The 21,591-nt window shown below is 40.0% G+C and overlaps 6 protein-coding genes across 7 annotated transcripts; 3 read left to right on the plus strand and 3 right to left on the minus strand.

Moving 5' to 3' along the window:
• The first annotated feature begins 555 nt into the window (after positions 1-555).
• On the plus strand, positions 556-4,720 carry LOC109855088 (transient receptor potential channel pyrexia-like). Its single transcript, XM_020428928.1, has 2 exons — positions 556-4,382; positions 4,633-4,720. The coding sequence occupies exon 1, from the start codon at positions 1,669-1,671 to the stop codon at positions 4,357-4,359; it is 2,691 nt and encodes an 896-aa protein (XP_020284517.1). The 5' UTR covers positions 556-1,668; the 3' UTR covers positions 4,360-4,382; positions 4,633-4,720.
• Positions 4,721-5,007: 287 nt separating this feature from the next.
• On the minus strand, positions 5,008-7,600 carry LOC109855089 (probable arginine--tRNA ligase, mitochondrial). Its single transcript, XM_020428929.1, has 5 exons — positions 7,290-7,600; positions 6,005-7,151; positions 5,767-5,894; positions 5,434-5,657; positions 5,008-5,346 (listed from the first exon to the last, which is right to left on the minus strand). The coding sequence occupies exons 1-5, from the start codon at positions 7,323-7,325 to the stop codon at positions 5,196-5,198; spliced, it is 1,686 nt and encodes a 561-aa protein (XP_020284518.1). The 5' UTR covers positions 7,326-7,600; the 3' UTR covers positions 5,008-5,195.
• An 88-nt stretch (positions 7,601-7,688) lies between these two features.
• LOC109855066 (palmitoyltransferase ZDHHC3) lies at positions 7,689-9,885 on the minus strand. Its single transcript, XM_020428880.1, has 4 exons — positions 9,336-9,885; positions 8,927-9,205; positions 8,688-8,846; positions 7,689-8,607 (listed from the first exon to the last, which is right to left on the minus strand). Exons 1-4 carry the CDS (start codon positions 9,446-9,448, stop codon positions 8,331-8,333), a joined length of 828 nt encoding a protein of 275 aa, XP_020284469.1. The 5' UTR covers positions 9,449-9,885; the 3' UTR covers positions 7,689-8,330.
• Positions 9,886-10,333: 448 nt separating this feature from the next.
• LOC109855065 (late embryogenesis abundant protein, group 3-like) lies at positions 10,334-20,228 on the minus strand. Its single transcript, XM_020428879.1, has 4 exons — positions 20,099-20,228; positions 13,834-13,999; positions 11,410-11,711; positions 10,334-11,296 (listed from the first exon to the last, which is right to left on the minus strand). Exons 3-4 carry the CDS (start codon positions 11,666-11,668, stop codon positions 10,632-10,634), a joined length of 924 nt encoding a protein of 307 aa, XP_020284468.1. The 5' UTR covers positions 11,669-11,711; positions 13,834-13,999; positions 20,099-20,228; the 3' UTR covers positions 10,334-10,631.
• Positions 14,323-16,054, plus strand: LOC109855068. 2 transcript variants are annotated; one of them, XM_020428883.1, is made up of 5 exons: positions 14,323-14,482; positions 14,595-14,653; positions 14,862-15,026; positions 15,362-15,565; positions 15,690-16,054. In XM_020428883.1, exons 1-5 carry the CDS (start codon positions 14,458-14,460, stop codon positions 16,002-16,004), a joined length of 768 nt encoding a protein of 255 aa, XP_020284472.1. In that variant the 5' UTR covers positions 14,323-14,457; the 3' UTR covers positions 16,005-16,054. The 2 variants fall into 2 exon arrangements, with proteins under 2 accessions (XP_020284472.1, XP_020284473.1); XM_020428884.1 differs by having other exon boundaries at positions 14,922-15,026.
• On the plus strand, positions 16,921-21,465 carry LOC109855067. Its single transcript, XM_020428882.1, has 5 exons — positions 16,921-17,153; positions 19,607-19,755; positions 20,220-20,420; positions 20,537-20,932; positions 21,343-21,465. Exons 2-5 carry the CDS (start codon positions 19,666-19,668, stop codon positions 21,442-21,444), a joined length of 789 nt encoding a protein of 262 aa, XP_020284471.1. The 5' UTR covers positions 16,921-17,153; positions 19,607-19,665; the 3' UTR covers positions 21,445-21,465.
• Positions 21,466-21,591: the final 126 nt, after the last annotated feature.

Genomic DNA, 21,591 nt, shown 5'->3' on the forward strand with positions numbered 1-21,591 from the left:
AGATTTTGTGAATACAAAAATAAATATTGCGTTAAACAAATTGTGTTACATTTGAAACGGCGATTTTATATTCACAGGTGAAAGGCGCGTTCGGCTAGATGTGCATTATTCATGAAAAAAATTTAAACTCTCTCAGAGAAAAACAATAATATAAAATACTTGTTCTCCGAGAACAAATTGTGTAAATTAAAGCGTGATTGCTTTCTCTCTCTTTCCCTCTCTTACTATCTAATGCAATAGAGTGGCAAATAAATATCTATAATACATATCCGGCAGCAGCAGCAGTTTCAGTGTGATAAGAAATTTAAATAAACAACGATGACAAATTTAGAACAAATTAGATTCAACCAGCTTTCAAGTTATATTTTTCTAACGCGATCTGGATTAATCCGGAATTTAACTTAGAGACGCCTATTTGTATGCGTATAGAACATGTGCTGGGAATAAGATGTGAGAGCTGCTCGGCTTACATTTCTTTATTTTTGTTTTTTGTGTTTTTTTTTATTTTATTTTATTTGTTACGCTTCTGCCCCCCCTGCTTGTGCCAATTCCTCTTCCCGCCAAAGTCAGTTACAACTGACCAAAGACTTACGCAGAGTATGTCATGCAGTACGTGTAGCGCGATCGCGCGAACCGGTTAAGTTTGTTGCACGAAGCGAACCGCGTGCCGTCACTCGCAACAATAGGCATCTCTCATTTATCTTAATTATGAAAAAAAAAAAAGAAGACAAAAGTGATCAAAACTCACTCCTCGCAATTTAACAATCACAAATATTTCGATGTTTCCTCCAGTCAGTTTCTGCACGTTCTCGCGAATACGTGTGTCTGAGAGAAGACGAAGCTATGGTGTAAAACAAAGGAGAGCTGATGATCGAGCGAGAGACAAAGTGAAAAATATACAAAAGAGCTACGTACCTTAGCGTAATCGCCGACAATCTGCTTTTTTACTCTTGTCATCTCACACGTTGAATACATTTTGTCGTGATTATTTGTAAACGATTATTTACAGATAAGTGCAAGTCATGATCAATCAATTTGTGACAAAGTGCATCTCTATATTTTATATTCGATCAAATTAGAGTGACATAAAAACCATAAAACTTGGAAAACCAAGTACATTTAAATAATTTTATAGTCAAATACACATTACCAAAAAAAAAAAAAAAAGTTAAAGCGTTTTTGCAATAGAAGGTCAGAGAAGAATGTGCAAAAAAGGAGAGACTGTCTTCTTTGAAAAAAAAACGTCAACTTTGCATATAGCAATATGATAAATAGCATTCAATTTAAAACCGACGCTTACGTAATAAACTAAACATTGTTCAATAACGTAATAACCGATAAGCTTAAGTAATTTCGAGAAAATCACGTGAGATAAAAAAAAAAAAGAAAGAAAAAATAAGAAAATTGTTATAATTACAAGCGATTTTTGAAGAAGATAATAATCGGATTATAATCCTTTCGCACGAATATTTGTGGAAAACAACTGAAATAACAGAAAGGACAGGACGGAGAAAAATATTTCAAGCGATTCGAGCAAGTTCAGACCGAGCGAGGAAGAATGCAGATTTTCACTCGACTCGCGAGAAAATAGAAGCTTCGCTTATCTTAATTGGCAATCTTCTTTAACTCTGCTTCTGAATATAAATCTCTATTAATTGTGTCCGAGCAATGTGCGATAATGACCGAGTTTCGTCCGAAGAAACGAAGGCAGACGCGTTCGAGATGAACAATCTGAAAATGCCGATTGTTCTCAACGAGGGCAGACATCCCTATCCCATCACCAGAAGCTTCAACAGTCACCAGAAGAACCAATCGCTCTCCGTGAGATTGGCGTCTACCTACCGATCTCTAAGAAATACAAATCCCGCGGAAAATTATCTGCAAAGAATCGGCGATGCGACGTCGGAATCCGATAACAACCGGCTCGAGATCGACGCCGGCGAGGCGCCACCGGCCGACGAATCCTTTTTCTTCGACAACTTAGAATACTGCAAGAACCACTACGTGAATGGGGCCAAGCTGAGATCGGCCATTTGGTCCATCGTCGATCCGATGGAAACGAAACTGTTGTTGTCCATGGAAAAAACCAGCAAGGTGTTGCCGAACGTGTGGGAAAACGAGAGATTACGAGACGTTGCCTATATCTGGGCCTCCTACCGCGGCTTGCTTCATCTTCTGCTGGAACTGGACAAGGTCGGTGCGCGCTTCAATTACGTCGAACCGCGAACAGGTCTAAATGCTATATTGGCAGCGTCGTTGGGTGATCAAGTTGCCTGCTTGGAGCATTTGATTAAAAAGGGAGCCGATGTCAATTGTGAGAGTTTGGTTACCCGTTATACTCCGCTGCATTTCGCGGCGCTCAACAACAGCTGGCGTGCCGCGGCCACGTTGCTCGACAACGGCGCCAAATTGAATTACGTTTGTCAGGAAGTCGTCGAGCCGGTTCTGCACAGTGCTGTCCGCGCGAAGGCTGTAGAAACTGTGAAGCTGCTGCTCGAGCGTGGCGCCAGTTTGGTCGAGAAGAACCACTTGGGCCAGACGCCGCTCCATGTCGCTTGTTTCGTTCAGTCTGTACCGTGCGCGGAACTTTTATCAGCCAGCGCATCCAACGTCAACGCGGTGGACAGGGAGCACAGAACTCCTCTGCACTTTTCCGTGATGAGCACCGACTCGTCCGCCGAGTTGGTGCAGCTGCTGCTGAAGCGCGGCGCTCTCGTAAACGCGACCGACAAGACCGGCTTCACTCCACTCCACATCGCCGCGCTCAACGAGCAGTCCCGATGCGTCGACGCGCTCATCTGGGCGGGCGCCGACATCAGCGCGACCACGTGCACCGGATTGTCCGCTCTGAACATCATACTGAAGAAGATTCCCGAGTCCCTGCAAGTGTTCCAGCAGCGACTGGACGCCTCCATCACACTGACCCGACCGGTGCCGCACAATCGCGAGTTCGAGATGCGGCTGCACTTCGACATTCTCTTTCCCAGCAACAATAACAAGTGCGAGACCAGTTTCATTAATAGTTTCGTGCAGGAACACCGGAAGGACTTGCTGTCGCATCCGCTGGTCATGGCTTTTCTGCATCTAAAATGGGAGAAAATTCGTAAGATCTATTTGCTGAGGATACTTCTGTACACTATGACGGTAATATGCATGACCACATACGTGCTGAGCGCATTGGCGTACAATTGTTACAATCACGACGCGACGAACAACTCGACATCGAACAAGGTATGCAGCAGCAGACGAAGCACTGGTTTCCTGTTTCGAAGATCAGCCATCGAGGTTCAGTGGTATCTCGCACTGGTCTTAACGTGCTTCACCATACCGAGGAAGATCTTCAGTTTCATGGTCTACAAGTCGGTGATAAAGTACTTCTCCGTTATCGACAACGTGCTGGACAGTGTGGTCGTGGTGAGCGTGTTCGTCACGTCCTTCATTTACACGGGACGCACCTACGATTGGCAGAACTACGTCGGCGCGTTCGCTATACTCTGCGCTTGGACCAACTTGATGCTGATGGTGGGACAGTTACCGGCTTTCGGCACCTACGTCGCCATGTTCACGCACATTCAATTCGAGTTCGCCAAGCTTCTGCTGGCGTACTCGGGTCTGTTGATCGGTTTCACAATCAGTTTCTGCGTGATATTCTCGGGCGAGCCCGCGTTCGGCAATCCTTTTACCGGATTGATCAAGGTCCTGGCCATGATGGCAGGCGAGTTGGACTTTGAGGGACTCATTAGTCAGGCGGACGATAAACCGGCGAGCGAATCATTTGTTATTTATCCTCTGTCTGTGTGCTCGCAGATTCTCTTCACACTGTTCATAGTGTTCGTTACCGTGATCTTGATGAATTTATTAGTCGGTATCGCTGTTCACGATATACAGGGTCTTAGGAATCACGCAGGACTCACGAAATTGGTGAGACAAACGAAGATGATACTCTTCACGGAAATGGTGCTGCACAATACGACAATTCCGTACGCGTTCCGGAAATGGATGTCGGATCACAAAATCGACGTGGAAAATAGGAAGAAGGTACTCGTAGTGAAACCGCTCAATCCGCTCGAGAAACGATTGCCCAAGGAAATAATGAAGTCTGCGTATGAAATAGCGAAGAAAAATGTTTTCCTTAACGACGATATCAACTACAGCGATCACGCCGCTTGGCTGAAACGCCGACAGAACGAAGAGTGTTCCAACGCGACTCTGCAGACGTCAATCAAGAAACTGATCACCATGATGAAAGTAAACGAGAATGATATAAAATTGTTGAAAAACCAACTGCTGGAAATGAACAAAATACTGGAAAGTGCCGCAACATCTTTGACAAAGAAAGAACGTTGTACCTCGTTGTGAATAAGCGTGAATGATATCGTGCGGTACGAGATTTGATCGTTTAAGTTTCAAGTTATTTGTTTTGCTCTCACACATTTTCCACATACTTACATTTTGATAAACAAAAGAGATACAGAGAATGCAAATAAAATGTATAAACAAAACTAATTTAATCTACCTCTAATCAACAAAATATAAATAAATTTATGTTCAATTTGTGCTAATTTTGTAATGGTAAATTGGTTACATATACAAATTCGAGATTTTTTCTCACGCCTTTTGTATTTTATACAGATTATATTTCCACTAATTTTGACGGATATGACGCATAAAGTGGATGTCGATGCTACAATTAACGGTGGAGGGCCTACCGGACAATCAGGTGCTATACGCTGGGGTATAGCATGGGGCTTACGTAGCTTTGTTGACGCGTCAACGATCGAAAGAATGCGAGTTGGTAAGTAACAGTAATTATTCCGATAGAAAAAATCTCAAATATGAAAACCGTCCGTTTCGGAAGTTTGTTAATCAAAATATTGTTGTTTTTTTGTTTTGTTTTTAAATAGCTGGACTTCTAACGAGGGATTGGAGAAGACGCGAGAGGAAGAAGTTTGGTCAAGAAGGTGCCAGAAGAAAGTTCACTTGGAAAAAACGTTAATTTTATTCCAATTTCATAATTCTTCGCGCAATACACACGTAAATTAACATTAGACGATAAATAAAAAGCTAAACGTTTTCAAACAATTTGATTTGTTGTCTCAACTGAATCTGATCGTCTCACGTAGAAAGTTAATAGCAAAGTGTGCCATTTTCTTTCCGACTCCCTCCCTCCTCCCCCCAATAAAAAAAGAGCTCTTCTACATTTCTTCCAGAGGCATTAGACCAAGTAGTTTCATACCTTGTGCAAGAACATTTTTAGAGACGTGAAACAGGAGCAACCTCTGACTAGCGACATCGGGCGCTTCGTTTTTCACCCTCAACGTTTTGAAAGCTCTGTTAATTGCACGTCTGTATATAGAAGAAGAAAAACTTTTACATCTCGCAAATACGGTAAAATTACAGAAAAGTAAATCGATGGCGCTTGTGAGCACTTACGTTAAATTGAAAAGATACGCTGTTAAAACACACGATTCCATTTCTTCGTACGACCTCAACACCACTTCTTCGAAATTGGAAATTAATATGACCAGGTCATCAACAACTTCCTCTCGCAGAAGACTCGGTTCGCATTCCGAAACCAAGACGGCGCCGCAGTTGCGCTCCAGATTGACGAGTCGACAATGTGCGTACTGCAGTTTTACCCCAGTGTCTCCTTTCAACTGACCTTACAAAAAAAAAAAAAAAATAAACAATTAAAACAAACTCTTGTTTATCGCACCGTATGAACATATTAATTGTTTTTGCGATAATCTAGAAAAGAAAATTTACATCAAACGCTGCGTTCCAGTCGAATGTGTAATCTCGTTGTCGTCTTCTTTTTAAATCGTTAACAATCATCGCAGAGATACCTAGTATGTCCGAGCTGTTATCTGTCGAGTCTAAACGAACTTTAGTGGCTGAAATAACGAGAATTTTATTATAACAACATTTTCAAAAACTTTTTCTATCATATTGTTGGACAAAATGTTGAATTTTTGTTAGGAAGCGAGGTGTCAATCATACATACTGGATGAATCTATTTGTTTCTGTTTCATGACATCTCTGGCGGTGTCCAAAATCTCTTCCAGAAACGTGATGTTTCCCTTTCTCGTACGCAGCCCGTTTAATCGGCCGAACTGCACGTGTCTCAGTCTGTCAACCCACGGCATTTTCATTCGTCTCAATATCTCCAGCAAGTTTGAAAAATAATTGATCTGCGCGTTGTCAACCACGTAATACATGCGATCAAAATTGTTCTTCTCAAACCTATCGATGGCCGCGGCGATATCTCTAGCTATGTACAAAGTGGAGCCGTCGCTCTTTATTACGGGAACGCTCTTTTCGTTTTCCAGATTCACAACTTTTCTGTTCAGTTCATCCGTCACTAGTAATTGCATGTCTTCCATCATTGCGATTATTTTTTCTATTTTTCTCGCGTTGTACATCGACTCCCAATGATACTCGTCAAACGTAATCCCAATTCTACCGTAAGTTCTCTTTAATTCTTCGACCGTATATTGTTTGAACATTTTCCACTGTTCAAATGTAACTCCCGTGCCGGTCTCGAGATCCTTGAATATTTCTCTCGCACGTTGCAACACCGAGGAATCGGTTTCGGCCAACTTGTTGGCGGTAACGTATGCCGTGTACAAGGATTTTATGGGATTGTTTTTCATCTCGTCCTCGTGAATACTTGCCATATCAACTCCGAGTTGGATCAAACCGTACTGAGTGCCCCAATCGCCTAAGTAATTTATTCTCTTGACATTATTTTTCACAAAGCTGTTGATATTGGCAATGTAATTGCCAACAATTGTAGATCTCAGATGTCCCATGTGAAAGGGTTTTGCGATATTGGGCGAACTAAATTCCACTATTACGTTCTTCTTCTCGCTGACAAAACTCGGAGCCGATATTGTGGAACAATTATGTTCGAGCACATTCTTGATGTGTTTCTCTCGAGACAGACTGAAAGAGATAGCGTTTTTTTCTATACCTACGTCGAAGATGTTACTTGGATCGTGAGTTAAAATATTTTGCACTTGATTCTGTATGTCATATTGATTCGTTTTCAAAGGTAATAGATACGAATAGACTCCGTTGGCTTTGTGAGGCTTTAAATGCAAACAAGACGCGATGTCGAGTACGTTTATGTTGGAAACGGAGTCTGTAATCTGTAAACAAAAAAGATATAATTAGAAACAAGAAAAATGAAACGTTAAATTATTTTTTTTAATTTTGCGGTGAAAAAAATATCAAATATCAATATGATAAAAAATTTGTGTATATATAATTATGTGCGTAAAAAATACCTTTCTCAAAATTGCAGTTCTTACACTATTACTCATGTTTAAAAAATCTACTGAGCATCAACGGTATGTAGTGTAAAAAAGAAGGATGGCAGATCCACGTGTTTTACTTTTTGACACACTGACTTCTTGAAGCGCACATGATGACACTGTATTCTCTGTGTTTTTATACACTTGTATTAAATCGTTCTTTTATCACACTGTTCTTAGTTTTGTATCTTTGATCTTCTTATTCAAAATCTTTGTGTAAACATAACCGGAATATCTCGAGGGTTAGGAAGTGTCCGCCATGTTGAAGGTAAAACGAGAGGAGAGGGCAAGATCGAGCGGGACTTTCAGAATTTTTTTTGACGTACACATCGACCATTCGAGAGATAAGAAAATTAGTTTTTAATATGTATTTTTACACAACATAATAATCTTCGTTACAATCCCATTTGTATACCAAATACACTACGTATGTTTCGCGCTCACAACATAATATAAAATCGTAGTAAAGTTACTTCATTCATAAATTTAAATGTATAAGTATGTATATATATTATAATTATACATGCGTATAATTTCATATGTAATTTGTATACATGGTGTAAGCAGACAAGAATATTGTTACATTGCACACAACGCGCTGTAATTAATCAAAAACTATTCTAAATGCAGGTGCAAATATTTCAAAAATATTTATTTGACTCTGCAATATCGAAGCCAAAAATTTATTCTCTGCGCTTTCTCGCAAGTACGACATTTTGTCTGCTTAGATCACGATCGCACATAAAGTAATGCGTGTGTAAAAAAATAATCACGTTAACAACAAGTCGATCTTACACAGGATACAAATACTTCGGTTTTGTCTGGTAAAAATATTTATATATTACAGCTACGAGAGTCTAGAAATCTATTGGTATCACCTTGTACAAGTATCAACTTTATTCTAAATCAAAGAATAAAAAAAATCATATTGATACAAGTCCAATAACAAAAAAAAAATAATACAACCGAGAAATACCGACGATGATTTATCAATGATCTCAATCGTGCGCAATCTCAAACCTCATGATCGATTAAATACGCGTCCTTTCTGAAGGAATAACGCGGCGGATTGTGACAAGGCAACAGCCAAAATATAGGATGGCTCTTCCCGCAAACTTGTGACAGGAGCGTGAACGTTCGCGGTGTGTTCTTGTGGAGACGTTGCTGCGCGCCCTGCACACGTTCAACCGCGGTTTCGTCGCCCAGAATTCCTTGGAACTGATCTACCAGAATCGCGATGACGAACATACCGAACAATCCCGACTCCAGAACTAATATTACACAATGTAAACTGCAACAACACGTTGTAAAGTGCAAGCTTTCCGTTTTCAAGAGAAGATCAAAATTGCATCTCGTGAAGGATTTACGTACATGCGATTTTGCTTGGTCGCAATGTCGGTGTTACACTGCGGGCAGTCGTAAATCCACGACGCGATGACTAAAATAATAGCGTATACAGCTAATGCTCCAACGTACACTAGAAACTGTATAAAGTACTTTTGATTCCTCTCGCCGACACAATTGTTTATCCTGTAAGAGATGTTTGTAAGTAGAAGAACAATTTGCTTTTCTTAAGTGTATTGTGTTATTTCATCCAAACTTATCATTACCACGGACAGTGATGATCCATCCTTCTTATACAACGTTTACAAATTCTGCAATGATGTGCTCTAGGCGGTCTGTACGTTTCGCACCTGGTGCATACCGTCCAGTCATCCTTCTCGTCGCTCTCATGATCATCACTTCCGCCGACATGAATGTCAGAGAAATCCATTCTACTCTGCGGAAGAGGTACTATACCGGGATCGCTGCAGACAGCTTTTAAGTGAGCCATTATTAGGAGAAATACAACGGTGTTGAATGCTGCCACGTGAAAAGGACCCCATAAGCTGAAAAGAAAAATTTATGTTCAACATCACATCATAGTCATCAAAGATATATATCACTTTAGATTTTAATTTCATGTTTTTGTAAACCAAAAAGTGTTACTGTAGTATTATGTATTATTAAGATACTAGCCTGTCTTGCATAGTGTGCAATACGATCCATCGTATCACCACGTAATCAGCATAAAACACAGCCACATAGGTGACGATAATGCATATGATGCCACAGGGATCTCTGACGAACATTTTTCGGCAACAGCGAATATCCTGAGCGGCGATCAGTAATTTTGCAGGTTTTCATCACTGTACACATGATGTCATGTGCTCATGTCACCTAATATCGGAATGACTGCATTGTTGATTATTTTGACGTTAATGACTGAACGTGTTCGTCATCATATGTTGCATATTTTTATTGCAAAACAATCCAGATAAGACTGTCGCGCCGATTTGTTATCCCGACCAATCTGACAGAAAATATGGTAGAACGAGTCAAAAGGGAGAAAGAGAAATTTTACTTTTCAAAGTTTGGCGTTATCGAAACTTAACAACTTAATTAGGAAGAAACAGAAACAGGTGGAAAACAAAAATAGGATTTAATCCACCGAACGGCACATCAAATACTGCGACAGACAATGTACAACACCACTGACAGTAGCAGGTAACTTTGGCATCATGTAATACCTTACTTCTGCCATTAGGTTAAGGTTGGGTTAGAATGTTTTCTGATCATGCGCAATATATATTTAGATAGTTGCTTTAAATAATGTTATATATTTTTTATTTATATCTGATCAGTTTTGTTACATTTCAAAATACTTGAGAAAATGTCGTTACTTATTTACTACATTGAAATCGGCCTGATTAGAAAACATTCCAGCAAACACAAAGTAACAGTTACGTAATATTAACGTTATAATTTCCCACTAAACAATGTAACTGCTACGTACAAGGCATGACATTGCAGTTACATCGTTGAGTGGGAAATTATAATATTAATGTTACGTTACTTTGTGTTACTTTGTGTTTGCTGGGATGTATCCTTATCTAATTCAACTTACATTCAATAAAGTTACAAACTTAACATTTAATTGTATATATTATTATAATATATATATATATATATATATATATATATGTGTGTGTATATATGTCGAAAATATGACTTTTTGTTTTATTATTCTGCATTATTAAATGCATCGAATTTCTTCAGATTTCTGAAGAAAAAAGATGAGAAATAACGCGAGTGACACACAGTTCAGAATGATATTTTATTGTGCGGTCTGTACATGTGTGTACACGGTGTTGCATGATCGTTAATTAATAATCTCACAGAATACAAAAGATTAAGGCAATGATTCGTAACGACGTCTGTGTCGTCGAATAAACGTGGACTTACGAATAGATAAAAGTTTCGCGAATATGTCTTTTAAAGGTGATGAAAGTTGAATTCGTAGCCGTCCACCGGCAAGACATTTGACAAGCTGTGGCCGAGCGGCTCGGCGGGATCGGAGTGCAGGGAAGACGTGTGATGATTAGCCGCGGCGGTCGCAGCCGCGGTGTGGGCCGCGTGCGCGGCCGCGGCCGCGGCATTGCCCTGAGCGGCCTGGGCAGCGTTGGCGGCTTTTTGCGCGGCCGCTTGCGTGGTCTCGAAGTCCAGACGCGCCGCTGCGAGCTGCTCGGCAATCGCCTCGGCACGCGCTTTGGCCTGGCCTACCATTGTGGTTTGAGCCGCCAGCTCGGCCGCGGCCTCAGCCGCCGCTTGCGCGGCGTGTTCGGCGGTCGCTTGAGCCGCGTTCAACGCCGTGGTGATCACCTGCACCTGATGCATCGCCTGTTGCGCCGCGTTTTTCGAAGACGCGGCCGCACGCTGCGCCTGTTGAAGTTGCTGCTTCTCGCCGTCCACGGCTACTTGCGCGTCTCTCGACTGCTGCTCCAGACCCATCACGATGATCTGTTTGCCGGCTAAAGCCGCAGCTGCCGTTGCCGCGGATTGCGCCGCCGCTTGAGCCAGAGTGTTCTTGGCCACGTATGCCGCCTGTCCAGCGGCTGACGGTTGCTGGTTCAGCTGCGTGCGAGCCTGATCAGCGGCTCCTGCAATCAAGACGTTTGCTTCGTTTTAGGATTCTGAGACTAAAGGAGCTAGAAATGAAGAAACAAATAAACCTAATTCCTCTTAGTTCTCTATTTTGATGAAGATATCAAACCTCTAGCGATACTGGCCAAGGGTCCACCCACGCTGTAACCAGGCCGGATAATGCCTGAACGATGTCCGGTCGAGGCGGCGACGACGGGGGCGGCCTCGATATAATGAGCATTCGATTCGATCAAACCTAAAGCGTGCTCGCCGGGTGCCGCATATTCGAATTCATAACCGCTGATCGCTGGTTGATCGAGAATTTCCTTTTTAGCTTTTCCGCAGTACGTGAGAGTCACACAAGCCAGAAATATCAATAGAATTTTCATGTCGAAGAGCGTTTGATTTTTCTTGATGGAACTATATAGATATCTGAAAGTATAGAAAAACATCTTTGTATAGAAAAAAGAATTACAAGCGGATTTTGTGTATTCCGGTGCAACTATACTGTTGTCGCACAAAGTTACGAAAGCAAAAGGTAAAAAGACACCGAAAGATAAAAAGTTTTACTTGTTTGTGAAAAACTACTTGAATCCTATTTTCGTTGTACAAGCAGTAAGTAATGCGAGAACGAAGCAAAGCGAAGAAAAGAAAAAGAGAGAGAAAGAGATAGAGAAACGGTGGGGAAACCTGTACTTTTGCATGAGAGCCGTCATTGTTTCCCGTGACTATTTTATTTCAACGACTAAAAGCGGGGGTGAACTGACCGCGATACCCGAGATCGAGTCACGTTTGAGAATTACGTAAAACATAACGGAACACTGAGTAAGGAGCCGGTAGTATCAACGGAACCAATCTGATCTTAAAACCAGTCAAGCGTTCAAAAGTGACTACGTCAATGCAAATGCGAGGGTACGCAGAAATATGAAGGTATTGAATTACGGGGATATAGACTTCTCGTGCTCGCACAATGCATTATATTATTAAATTAATTATCCCTCTAATTGAAGCAAGAAAAAACCCAAGATCCATCTGTTTTTCTTCTCCTTCTTTTCCCCATCAAGCTGTTATGAGTCTCAAAAGTACGCGCCAGTGCGTTTCGGACATTGCGTATTTTGTCTTTGTTTCGGTTTCGTAATTGTTTCTTTTTTCATCTTCTTATACAATTTCTACTGGGACATTTTCCCGGTTGGCGATGTGCATGACTGCCCGATTAATCCGATTGGCTGTTCCGACTACGATTTCAGACGTGGAAAAGAAAGAGATCGCGACAACGACGACGACACGGCGTCGAATATTGGATAATAATTGATCATGCCGAATCAACCGAGCAATCACGGAGAAAGTAATGCATAAAAAGCGTGATGCAACTACTAGAAGTGATGAAAAGACATACACCGCGCTGATACGCGAGAGATACGGATAGATTGTAAATACACGAACGTGATCGCTTTTTGGAGGTAACACTTTGTACATATCTTGAATATTTTATTTAATTATACACACATACATATATTGATCGGAGATCAATTTACTCAAACTATCATGTATCAAGAGCACAATTCTGCGCCGGTTCTAAGAATCTCGCGTTAAAGTGGTATATGATTTGCGCGTGCAAATTATGCATGCCCGTGACATACACAAGTTGCGCCTTTCTAATAAAGTTTCGCAACTGTGTATCGTGATCGCTTAAAATCGAAAACCCGGTTTTGTCTCGCTCTAAAAAGCGCATGCTTATGTCAGTCTGGCATCATGGAATTTCATCTCGCGCGATCGAAATGACGTCCGTCAACGTCAGTCCGATGAACCCCCGTCGAGAATCATAGAATTGCGACCGATCGCGCCTCAAAATGTTCGAAGAAAAAGGAATTAAATTATTTTCGAACAATATCAGTTTCTGCATTCGCGTTGCCAACGTGCGATAAGCTCGAAGCGCGTCTTCTTCTTCCCACGGAAGAAGAGTCAGCTTCTATATATAGTGAGCTAGTAAGAAAGATTTATATGTTTAATATGAAGTTAGTACAAAGACTTTACATGGTTAAGATACTCTCTCTCTCTCTCTTTTTTTATTTCTAAATATATACGTTAATTGTGCGCACATACGATTATAAAGATTGAATCTGAAAAAAAGTGCAACTGACGTCAGCAACGTGTGTGCAACTGTGACCTAGAAAGCGCAACTTACACAGATACAGAAAATAAGTGAGAAAAACAAAATGGAAATTTTTTGTAGTTTCGTTAGAAGTATAAAATTATTGCAGATAATAATTGGAAAATAAAATTGTAGATTAAATAAATTGAAAAATAATAATAACTTTTGATTCTGCAACGCGATTGTTGCGAAAACAAAATGATATTTTTACATGTCAGACATTACTTTGAATTATGTACATTCGCGGAGAGTGTTTTTATGATTTAATCTCAATTGATCACACATATACGCACGTTAGCCGAAATCAATCATCACAACTTTTCACTTCTGCACCGATATTTGTTTTCAGTGTGAATGCAAGCAGTTCGAACCTGATAGTGTGAGAATTTTTTCTGTACTTACTGGACAACCGAGAGGCTAACTCAAGCACTTAGAGAATAGGTGTTGTCCTTGCTGGAAAGAGCTGAGAACTGATACCAGTTACTTGATCATCAGAGCTCTTATAGTCCTGTCTGGGTCCAGCTAATCTCTTGCCACGGAAGGGGTTGCGGACGTTCAAAACAACGACCTGCCAATATTCTTTTCCGCTTACTATATATTTCACTCATTCATTCACTCTTTTATACTTTCTCTCTCTCTCTCTCTCTCTCTCTTAGTAACGTCCGTATAAAGAAAAAAAGGGAGAAAATATTAAAAGAAAATTTGAATGTTAACTAAACAAACTGTGTCCAAAACATTCACTGCCAATATTAAAAATAAATAAATAATATACGCGTGACACGATAGATTTTTAACACCTGCAGTGAATGTTTTAGAACACAGCTACTATATAGTTGACGTACGAGACACGCTGCAACTTAATACAACTTCATGTAACATCCGTGTCAGACGTCTCGAAGAAAAAAATATTAATAATTAGTCATTCGTTTTTACTGTCAAAAAAATCGATTCGATATGAACTTATTACGATTTCTTATGATTTGTTGCAAATGGTGACAACGCGCACGACTGACTTAATTCATCAGAATGAACATTTTTTATCTTTATTTCAGTGAGTAAAAATCACAAGATCATACGTTGTCACATTTTCAAATTTTTACATTAAATAATTTCCCATTTGATGAGTGACGTTTCTCTTTTTCTAACCAAATTATTATTTTTAGTCATGCTAATACTTACACAATCCCACTGCGATCGGGTTCGCAAACTCCCCGCTAATATGGTAAGTTCTATTTTTTATTCGTTAGAAGAGTTTAAAAAATATATACAATGTATAAAAGTGCTACATCTCTGTGTGTGTGTGTTTTATTAAACTATATACTTTAACTTTCAAGTTGCTTACTTGACACACACACACACACACTTATGCTTCAAAATAAAAAAACGAACATAATTGTTATAAAATTATAATTAAATTTCAAAACATTTAGAAACAAAGAGACACTCGTCATCTTGAGAATAACTGTCGCGATGCTTTATCGAATTCGCAGAAAAAAACCATGGAAAAAGAGAGCAATATCGCGCAGAAAGCGGCTCAGGAAGCAAAAGCCGCGTCCGATGCGCAAAACGTCGCCGGTCAGCAAGCAGCGCGTCAAGTATATTTAATTTAATTAATATACAGTAATTAAAGATAAAAAAAAAAATCATATCTCATTTACACAATATGGGTTCACTCTTTTTTTTTTATTCTTGCGATCGCATTGCGCGCGAAAGAATTTCCTAACGTCGTCATTACGAATTCAACCTTCCCTAATGTTTCAATCGTTCGCGTTAGATTCGCGTCCATGTCGACGTTATCTGAATAAAATACGCCTCGAAAGTGTAAAATTGTGGAATTAGCGGTATGCGAGTGATTTGCATCGGTAATTACGGTTCGTGCGGATGATAAGACGGTATTTTGTACAAATATGCCACCGTGCGCGCATAATAGGTGAAGGCACAGCTAGCCGCGAAGGCGATTCAGGCTGCAAAAGCCGCCGAAGCAGCCTTATCGAGTAAGGAAGCGATGGTCGAGCAGCTGCAGGAGGAAGTGAAGGAAGCCCGATCGGTGGTTCAGGAAGAAACATTCTCTTTGCAGCAAGCGCAGGCTAACGTCAATGCCGCGATCCAGGCGGCTCGGCAGTCGCAAGATCAGGTAACATCAAAAAGAGTACATTTGACGTAATTTGCATGTTGTAATTTATTGTAAAATAAGCTCGTAAGAGCGTGTTGTGAGTAACACTCTTTGACAAAAAAAAAAAAAAAAAAAAAAAAAACAGCTGAAGACACTGACGAACGCGGTGCGTACGGCGAAGTCGAACGCGGCGAACGCGCAGGCGGCGGCAAGCGGCGCGCAGAAGTCGTTACACGAAAAAGAGGAATTATTGCAGGCGGCCAAGAGACGAGTGGATGAGCTGTCAGATCAGTTGCGAAGCGCCCGGCAAGATTTCGCGAATACGAATCGCGCGGCGGCCAAAGCGAACGCCGCCGCGCAGCAGGCGAAGGTAAACGCCGCCAGAAACAAGAGGAGATTGGCGAATCTAAGAAGATTGCGCGCGGCGCGCTCACATGTAGACCACCGACCTGCTCCTTGAAATCTGTAAGATCTATCTATCTTTCACAAGAGGATCTTGTGCATCGAATCTTAAACTTAGACGTAGTAAATTATAATTTTTGACACGTGAAGAGAAACGAAAGTTTCGTGTGTGTAAAAAAACATAATAAATAAAATCAAAAATACGACACGCCTAATTGTCATGTGGTTTGATTGTGGGAAGTTTGTTTCACAATTGCGTTACAATTGCATTCTCGCTCCTCATTTGATCGCGCGCGATATTTTTATATTATTTCCATCGAAATGAACGTTTCTTTCTCATTCAAATCGCACGTATTTATTCCGCAGTTGCACAGTTCGCACACATAAATAAATTGCGAGATTTTTGCTTAATTACGCGCGCGGAGAAAATTAATCTCATCTTGACGACATCGGACGTATAATACAATTCGCCTCATCCGTTCGTTTGTATAGCGATCCGTTTCCAATTTTACGGCTCAATTGTGATTACACGGATTTATGAGAAAGTACGGCTAATTGAGCCAGTCAGTTAATTACACGTATCGCCGCCGATATTGACTTTTCGGAGAAGGAATCACGATGATGAGACGTCTCTCGCGATTTTAATTACCGCTCGCACGTGACGCGTTTTGTATCTTTATTATTATTATTTTTTTTCGAGCTCCCAAAATTTCAAGAGCGCCGGGCGTAAACGCCCGATATATGTAAATACGAATAACTTTTGAGATCGGTTCGACCTTCCCTGGGAACCTCTCTGTGTGTGACAATTGAAGAGCACACTAATGACACTCGGAAAGGAAGATAGACACACAGGGAGACGGCGATCATCTAGTGAAAGTACCGCCGGTTTACGTGTATACTTCACAACCTCCCCGGGTATATCACGAGGCGAGCTCTTACCAGCGGATTCAGTATCATCTTCACCATCCTTACTACTTCCTGACCCTAGTCTCTACCCGAGCGTGACGCACACGGTCATTGTGCAAAGGATGCGTTTATCGATCACAACGCCAATAATTTGTGATAATAATTTTTTCCAGTGAATTTTGTTTTTTTTTTTTTTTTTTTTTTGTTGTTCCCGCGTCGATTTTCTCTCGCGCGGATTTTCGACGAGTTTGTGCATGTGCGCGAGGAAGTGACAGAAGAAAATTTGCCGCGAGCTCACAAGGTATGCGATTATTTTTGTCACGTTTTTGTTTTCTCTTTCACCCGCCGCACGCATATCTTTCTCTCAAATAATAGATAATATAAATGCCCGCGCATTAATTAAACATTTATATCAAATTTGCTGCACGCTTACGTAAACGTTGGAATTATTTCAAGGAAACGTTTGAAACTGTGGGTGCTTCTCTCTTGTTAAGACTTAAGCGAGGTGTAGTGTCAATTAATTTTTTGTCTCGCCAAGAATGTTTTATGTAATAAAAGATACGTAACTGTGTTGGAGCAAAAGAAGCAATATCAATCAATTTGCTACTAATCTTCTTTCGAAATTGTTACGCAACAAAATATTGCCCGTGAAGTACGTCCCAAAAACTATCTGTCTTCTTTCGCGCAAAAAAAAAGTCATTTACGCAATTTTTCAAAGACGTTCGTTATATAGTCACTTTAATTCTTTTTGAATTATTAATCGAATCGAGAGAGTAGAAAGATTGTTCTTCGATTTTTCTGTCAAAAATCACGTTTTTACAGAGAAGAAGTTGATACAAAAAAAAGACACCTGTAATACGCACATATTTGGATATGGTGTGTAGTTGCACACATAATGCGCACACATAAAGTAGTGCGATTCTATTGTGGTCCAAAGTAAAAGTAAGCAGTTTAATCTTCCTTTCACGTGAACGTGATTCTCTAACCAATCCACTAACGTCAATTCGCAGCTCGCGTTAAATCATCCATCCGGATGTCCGAAGCGTTCAAACTTCTCTCGCGAACACTTTCGCTTTCTCTCTATCTCTGTTTCACACACACCCACACAAACACTCACAAAAGATTTTACGACAGTTCCATTCGTTTATGATTTACGCTCTTATATGCAAATGTGAATTAATAAAAATACCATCATCCTCTAAATTTTTTTTATCGTTCACAAATAACAACGCACGCGCACATTTTACTTTTATTATTTATTAACGATAATAAAAAATATCAAAAAGTGATATTGCATTTTTATTTTATTATTATACATTAAATCGCAAACGCGAAACAAAAAAGAAAATTGCAAAGAAATAAAAATCGAGAGATGAATGCTTGCATGAAGACAAATTAAAATGAGTCGAGAAGAAAGTCGCCTCACGATGACGGGGTAATTGAATTGGGTACGAAACAATAGCTTTGTTTGAACTTACCGAAGACGTCTTCACGATGACCTTGCGAAAATTCAAGAGAAGAACGAAAGAGAGAGAGAGAGAGAGAGAGAAAGAAAATATCGATGATGAAACGCGCTACCGCAAAAACGTTTTGACAAAGGTGAGCATTTGCAAACGAAAAGAAACAAAAATTACAGGTAATAAATGTCTATTGAGGCAATTCTTTATTAATTATTCATCTCTTCATTGCCTTTTGCCGAAGAGATTAGAATATATTGTGTTGACGTGGTATATAATCTCTTCTTCATCTTTCCCATCCATCTCTTCGTTGTGTACTTTTAAAAGGACTGACATGAAGAAGAAGATTGCGACAACTGATCTCGGGAACGTAATTAGAACAAGGCTAAGGAAAGAATAATAGTGGAGAGCGTTACACGATATACCGATATTGCCAAATACATTGGCATCATCCTCATGACACAACATTGCAACTTCGCATACATATAGATCGAATAAGACGTTCTTTTTATTTTATTTTATACGATTAGGAAAAAATAAACAGATTTATGTAAATTTGAAAAAATGTGTGTTAGGAATGTGCGGAAGGCGTGACCTGGGAGAGATGGAATATAGAATGTGTGTGTGTGTGTGTGTGTGCAAGTTGCACCAAGTAAGTTTACGCAAACGTCTCGCGTGTAATTTTACATGTCTTACAAAACGCGCGCGCGATTATTCGCAATTGTACAAAGAGGCGCGGATTTAATACATGATTAAATAGAATGTTTATAGAATCGGAACAGAATTGTTGAAAAATCTTCAATTATCGCAGCATTTTCTCAGAAAAAAAAAAAAAAAAACAAATACTTACGTACACTTGGTGCGAACTTTGACACGCGGCTTTGATTCGCTCAAAATAGTAGCTGCTCTACGTGAGAAACATTTCTCACGGCGAGCTGTGCTGGTATGTTAGAGTGCATCTATTACTCGAGCTTATACACACGCCAGTTGCACGTATCCGCATTACGCAACGTATGCGAGTTATGCACGTTTTCTCTCGGCGAGATGCGCCAATGTTGTACATACGCGCTCTTATATGCGAGCCTTTCGTGAAAACGCTTTTGTGTGCACGCGTGCGTAAATAGAGATACTAAATGTACACACACACACGCACGTTTTATATATAAAATATGCGAAATATTGTTCAAAAGAGAGAGAAAGAGAAGCTCAAGAACAAAACTTTAAACGTTTCGAATGACTATATTACATCAATACGATGGTGATGTCTCACGCGGCGACGTATGACTTTGTGTTTCAGATTGAAGCGAGCACTGGGAAAATGCTTTCAACAATATAATCGCAAGCAACGCACACGAGATGCTTATCGCCATGAATAAAATTGGAAGACATTGGTGTCGATTGTTATTGCTTATCGCGATCTTGTCGGAGCGCGTTGATACGGAAAAGGTTGAATAATAAAGGAATTTCAAGCGTGAAAAAAGTCTTTTGTTTTTAGAATTTCTCCCTCGATAACGAACACCGCGGTCTCTCGCATCGTTATGTTTATATTATATTACATGCTTATTCAGAAAGGATTACCTGATGCATTAAATAATAAATTTTAATCGGTGAAAGTAGCGGGAGAATTATTAATGAACTGTCTTTCACAAAGAGCGCGCATATCGGACTCGCACGGAGATTAATAGAAATGGCAATCAAACAAAACAATACAAAAAATAATCGCTTTATGTCGCCTTATTAGACAACTTGAGGAAATGTATTTATAAAGAACTAAAAGTTTTTTTATTACCTTTTCTTTTTTGTGGAACATCCTCCTTTCCTTTTCTACTTAAATAATTCCGGAAAAACGTGGCAAATTCTTTTTATTACTGGCGTGAGTAAATTGTTGTTCAAGATGACTCTCGTTGCAGCAAAAGCGGCAAATCTTTCGAGAGCAAGTGTTGCCAGCATTGGGTGGCAAGATTCCGGAAGAGGCCTTTAGAACAGATCGCTTGGCGCTGAATCGACTCAACAAGGAAGGTATCTCGGTGCCGGACGGTGTTGTCCTGGATGCTCGTCACGTTCAGAAACATTCTCACACCGATCGGAGAACGCCGTCGGAAATTCTAAAAGTATGCTTATATTTTTCTCTGCGTTATATACACAAAAAAAATAGTTTATCTTTTTATTCAGTAAAAGCAACTAATTATTCTATTAGCTTCAAGTATGAATTTTGTCTTATATCAAGGTCCATCAAACATCAGACGGTCGATACGTATCGCCAGAAGGGCGAGCCGCACCGAAGGCAGTTGAGACGACGTACATCATACGTAGGCCGTTTATGCACACGCATCACAAACCGCCGAGAAATTTCGAAAATGTCAAAGACACTCTCCGAAGTTATCCAAAACCGCACGTTTACACGAATTATAGACAATTTGTGCCAATTACAGTGCCTATTAAACCAGGCGTTTACAAGCCTGTTATAAGACCCTTGATACTTCCTTCCACCTTTGATACTTCGATCGACGAAGAACTATATGATTTATCGGATTGGAAAACGGAATACGATTGGGACACCGTGTGCGAGCCGTTTGACGATGATTATTACAGCAACAACATTGCGTATTTCGACTCTCGTCAGGTAATGTAATGTTATATAATGCTATTGTATATACAGTAGTTCCTCGCTAACGTGCCAAATTTTTCGTTCGGTATCGTGCCGGGAGTCATCTCCACCAATTCCTAGAAATGCTTCGCCGAGGCTTTGCGCGAACTGGTGGAGATGACTCTGCTCGCGGAACAGAGGAGCGGAAAATTAGCGAGGCACTACTGTATATTATACATTTATATAATATACAATAAACAAAACTATTATGTATACATATGTATATTATATAATATACTGTATATAATGTATATAATATATAATATATAATAGTTTTGTTTATTGTATATTTTTTGATCATCTACTTGTTAATTATTGTCATAATATAAAATATATATATATGTTACATGTGTATTTGAGTTGGACTTTATTGAATTGCTTGGCAGATCATCACGAATTATCAAGAATTTCTCGACGAGTTTCATAAACGATCGTTGAGACACGTGGCATCAAGACCTAATCAACAATATCGTCGGAACCATCACTGAAAGAATCAAAAATTTGTGATGCAAACGCACAATTAAATTCCGTAATCATGTTCGCGGCTCAACAAAAATCTAGTAGTTAAGACTTTTGTATGCTCGAATTTTAATAAAACACTAACAATTGTAAAAAAAACACTCTTGCGTGTTAAT

Source organism: Pseudomyrmex gracilis, unplaced genomic scaffold (genome assembly GCF_002006095.1).
Source record: "Pseudomyrmex gracilis isolate BER0280 unplaced genomic scaffold, ASM200609v1 scaffold_80, whole genome shotgun sequence".
Lineage (NCBI taxonomy): Eukaryota > Metazoa > Arthropoda > Insecta > Hymenoptera > Formicidae > Pseudomyrmex > Pseudomyrmex gracilis.